Source organism: Lathyrus oleraceus, chromosome 4, assembly GCF_024323335.1.
Source record: "Lathyrus oleraceus cultivar Zhongwan6 chromosome 4, CAAS_Psat_ZW6_1.0, whole genome shotgun sequence".
NCBI lineage: Eukaryota > Viridiplantae > Streptophyta > Magnoliopsida > Fabales > Fabaceae > Lathyrus > Lathyrus oleraceus.
The window spans coordinates 464,131,301-464,136,314 of NC_066582.1; the positions used below are offsets into that span (position 1 = coordinate 464,131,301).

Here is a 5,014-nt window from a genome sequence, read left to right on the forward strand (position 1 = left end):
ACTCCATTCTCATATATATATATATATATATATATATATATATATATATATATATATATATATATATATATATATATATATATATATATATATATATATATATATATATATATATATATATATATATATATATATATATATATATATATATATATATATATATATATATCTCGAAGACAGCACTGAGCAATATTAAAGCAATAGCAACATTTTAATAATTCTTTTATAAGCTAACACACCAACACTAATTTATTTTCCTTATTTTTAACTCTCAAGTTTTAGGACAGGTGTATTTCATGACACTCTCACTAAATACCAAACCAACAAAACTTCATCATTTCAAGTAAAAATAAAACTTGCCTGAATCTCCTGACCCACCACTCACGTTTCTCATCAATTGAAAACAAGAACCAACCTTCCTCAATTAAAATGTAGCACTTAAAATCTGTAAAATAAATTATCTTCAAAATATAACTTATTTAAAAATATTATTACTTTATTCTATCATTTATTACAAAAAATAATTTATAAACCCATCATTTTTTATCATACCACACTACAAAAAAGTACTACTTTTTAATAATAACTTTCATCTTGAGTTTATACCAAGTAACACTCATTAAAAGTTCTATCCAAAGTTTTCTTATTCTCTACTCAATAACCAAAAATAGTTATCTTATACATATACACATATATACATAATACACAAAACTCATGTTTGGTCTAAAGTGGTAGAAGAAAACTGAAGTTTCAAAACACTCAACAATGTTCTTGTTGTTCCTGAAAGGTATGTCACAAAAATCTTTTGTTTCGGTTCTTGTCCTTGTTTTTTCCTATGTTGTTATTGTGCTATCTACACCCCCGGAGGATCCAATCAAATGTTCTTCATCAAACAACACAACCTGCACAATCACAAACTCCTACGGAATGTTTCCTGATAGAACTATCTGCCAAGCTTCACAAGCTTTGTATCCAACAAATGAAAAAGAATTGGTATCAATGGTTGCGTCCGCGAGTAGAGCGAAAACAAAAATCAAAGTTGCGACGCGTTATTCACACAGCATACCGAAATTGGTATGTCCGGAAGATTCGAATGGGATATTAATAAGCACGAGATATCTCAACAAGGTAGTGAAAATCGACGTGGTTGAAAAAACGATAACGGTTGAAAGTGGCGTAACGTTGAAGGATTTGATCGATGAAGCTTCGAAAAATGGTTTGGTTTTGCCGTATACGCCGTATTGGTATGGTTTGACGATTGGTGGATTGATGGGAACTGGTGCTCATGGAAGCACATTGTGGAATAAGGGAAGTGCTGTTCATGATTATGTGGTTGAGCTTAGGATTGTTAGGGCTTCTGGTTCTGATGAAGATGGTTATGCTAAAGTTGAGATTCTTAATGAAAATAATGATGAAGATTTCAATGCTGCTAAAGTATCACTCGGTGTTCTTGGTGTTATTTCACAGGTATATTTTTTTTTTAAAGTCATGTCATATAAATAATTTAAAATTTTTAATTTGATCTATCGAGATACATGATCGTTATGACCGTTGTTATTAGTTGATAGTGTAAATTTAATTTAACTGTTTATCCATCATCCATTTTTTATTTTTTTATTTTTTTTATAGTTTTGGTGTTTTGTTGAAAGTTGCTATTGATGCTTTTTGTTTGTATATGTTGTTTTGTTTATCTTTTTTATGTGCATGAATGTGAATGCTCACATGCTTGATGAACTGTAATTAACTTAAACCCAAAATGTCCTTGATTTAGAATGAGTTACCATTATTTTCTATCATGATTGATGTGTTAAGAATTTGAATTATCAATTTTGTTCTTAAATAATAAAATGAGTTTTTGCTTATAATATTAAGAGAAAAATAAAGAGGGAGAAAACGCAAGTGTTTTATTTTTATATACACCAACTTTAAATCAAATCAAAATATAAATTTAGTTATATGTTAAAACACATTTTTTTCAACATGGATTTTATAAATTAGAAAGCAAGAAAAATAGATGAGATATCATAGTCCATTGGAGCTATGTGGAGTGGAGGAAGAGTCTTCTTGCACTGCCTGACCAGTGCGATAAGAGGCATACTTCAATGGTCCACCACTAATAACTTGTGAACATAGATCATAGGGATTATTTAATTACCATCAATTTTTGTTAATTTGGTGGAGAAATATATTATAATATTATTCAATTGAGTGTATGTTTATATGAAGAAGATAGATTATGAGATATTTTACAAAACTATATATTATTTAATATATAAAAATAATAATTAATAAAATTATAAAAGAGGAAAGTAAATAATAATAAAAAATATTAGTATTTTATTCATATTGCAAAACATTTTATAATTTTAAAAAAAAACTTTTATTTTAAAGTAATATATAATTTAACTTATTAAAAAGAAAATATCTAACTTATTGATATAAAAGTCACCTTAACATTATTGTATAGAAGTTCATCTTATGAAAAAGAAGGATGAAGAATAATGAGACAAAAAGAAACAAAGATAGTTCAAATTATTTATTAATAACATTGATAGCAACTACTATATGACAATACTTAGTGTCCCACTTTGGCAAATTGGTTATATATATTATGAATCACTTTATGTGACTCCAATTCGTCTCTTCCAATAATAGGCAAAATAATAATAATAATAATAAAGTTTTTTTTAGAATATAAGACGCACATATAATGGAGTACAAATATCAAAGTTAATTATATTTTATAAGAAATTTCCGAGATTAAAAATTTTAACATTTCTTCTCAATTGAAATTCAAATAATAAAATTACTTTGGTCTGAATTATTTCTTACAAATATTAGAAATATACTAATAAAAAAAGAGTTTAATTGAAATACACTGACAGTGTAAAAGAATTTTACACTATCAGTTAATCATAGACGTCGGATATTAAAAAAAGTTTGACTTTTATTTTAAAAATTTATAAAATAATATAAACGGATGACGGTGATAAATCGACGGTGTAAAACTTTTTACACTGACAGTGTATAGTAATTAATCTCATAAAAAAAAAGAAAAATATTTGTTTATTTTATTTATATTTTAAATTCCATGTATGAATGCTAATCCTTTAATACTTGTAGGTTACTCTAAAACTAGAACCAATGTTCAAACGATCCATCACATATTTAGCAAAAAATGATTCAGATTTAGGATCAGAAGTGGTTAGTTTTGGACATGAACATGAGTTTGCAGACATAACATGGTACCCAAGTCAAATGAAAACTATATATAGATTTGATGCTCGTGTTCCTTTAAATACATCTGGCAATGGTCTCTATGACTTTCTTCCTTTTCGTCCAACTTCTTCACTTCTATTGGCTGGCATAAGAACACAAGGTGAGTTTAACTTCAAACTCGCGTCACTTCACTGCAATCAGATATTTCTGAAGTGACCAACTGAGCTGTATTAACGAGATTTTTTTCATTCGTTTAATGTTATTGTTGGAAATGCAGAAGATCGAGATGAATCCACCGGTGATGCCGATGGAAAGTGCGGACTTGCAAAGTTAACAACAAATGCTCTCATCACATCAGCTTATGGCCTAACCAATAATGGTAATTATTCTCCATCACTCAAAAAAAAAGTTATAAGTAATCCAAAAAATTACTTTAAAAAAAAATACTTTTTTTTTTATAATTGCAGGCATAATTTTTACTGGATATCCTGTAATTGGATTTCAAAACCGTCTTCAATCATCTGGATCATGTTTGGATAGTCTTCATAATGCAAAGATAACTGTATGTGCATGGGATTCAAGAATAAAAGGAGAGTTTTTCCACCAAACCACGTTTAGAATAAGCTTATCTCTAGTGAAAAGCTTCATTGAAGATATTCAAAAGCTAGTTGAATTAGAGCCTAAAGGTTTATGTGGAATTGAACAATACAATGGGATATTAATGCGTTATGTGAAAGCTTCAAGTGCTTATTTAGGGAGCCAAGAAGATGCTGTAGATTTTGATTTCACATATTATCGTAGCAAGGATCCAATGATGCCTAGGGTTTATGAAGATATCATTGAAGAGATTGAACAAATAGGGATATTTAAATATGGAGGGTTACCTCATTGGGGTAAGAATAGAAATTTGGCATTTGAAGGGGTTTATAAGAAGTATAAAAATGTTGGCAAGTTTTTGAAGGTGAAAGAGAAGTATGATTCTCAAGGGCTTTTTTCTAGTACTTGGACAGATAAAATGCTTGGAATAAAAGAAGGTGTGGAAATATTGAAAAATGGGTGTGGTTTAGAAGGTTTGTGTGTTTGTTCACAAGATAGTCATTGTAATCCAAGTAAAGGGTATTTTTGTAGACATGGGAGGGTTTACAAGGAGGCAAGGGTTTGTTCTCATGTGTGATTGATGAATAAATATGGAAATATGACTATATATAGCAAATAATGTATGTGTGATTATTTATGCATATTATCAATTGACATGTTTAACCTTATTGAGTACTTATAGTTTAGTTGTACAATATGTGTTTTAATAGAATGCATGGACTTGTAGCTCCATAATTACATGATTTTGGATGAATTGTTAAATATACATTATTATTATTATTATTATTATTATTATTATTATTATTATTATTATTATTATTATTATTATTATTATTGTTGTTGTTGTTGTGTTTTCTTCAGATTTTTAATTTTTTTGGTAAGTTAAATTTTTTTTATTAAGTTTTTGTTGGGTTTTTTATTAGTTTTTTTAGGAATCTACCCGACACCTCCAACTTAGATCTAAGAGTCTCACATAACTATTAAATTGATCTTAATATCCTCATAACTAAAAATATAATTTTCATATTTATAATATTGTATTTTATTTTTTTTCATTTAATATTATATCGAAGATTTGGCATTTTATATCAAATATTTATAAATAAATTTTATTTTTCACTAAATTTATGCATTTATACCAGATATTTATGAAAACACATCTATTTTATTGAATTTTTAAAATTGCTGATATCAAATT

The 5,014-nt window shown here is 27.4% G+C and overlaps 1 protein-coding gene across 1 annotated transcript; it reads left to right on the forward strand.

Annotated features, from left to right (window-relative positions):
* The first annotated feature begins 597 nt into the window (after positions 1-597).
* On the forward strand, positions 598-4,479 carry LOC127076131 (probable L-gulonolactone oxidase 6). Its single transcript, XM_051017694.1, has 4 exons — positions 598-1,467; positions 3,124-3,379; positions 3,497-3,598; positions 3,687-4,479. Exons 1-4 carry the CDS (start codon positions 766-768, stop codon positions 4,391-4,393), a joined length of 1,767 nt encoding a protein of 588 aa, XP_050873651.1. The 5' UTR covers positions 598-765; the 3' UTR covers positions 4,394-4,479.
* Positions 4,480-5,014: the final 535 nt, after the last annotated feature.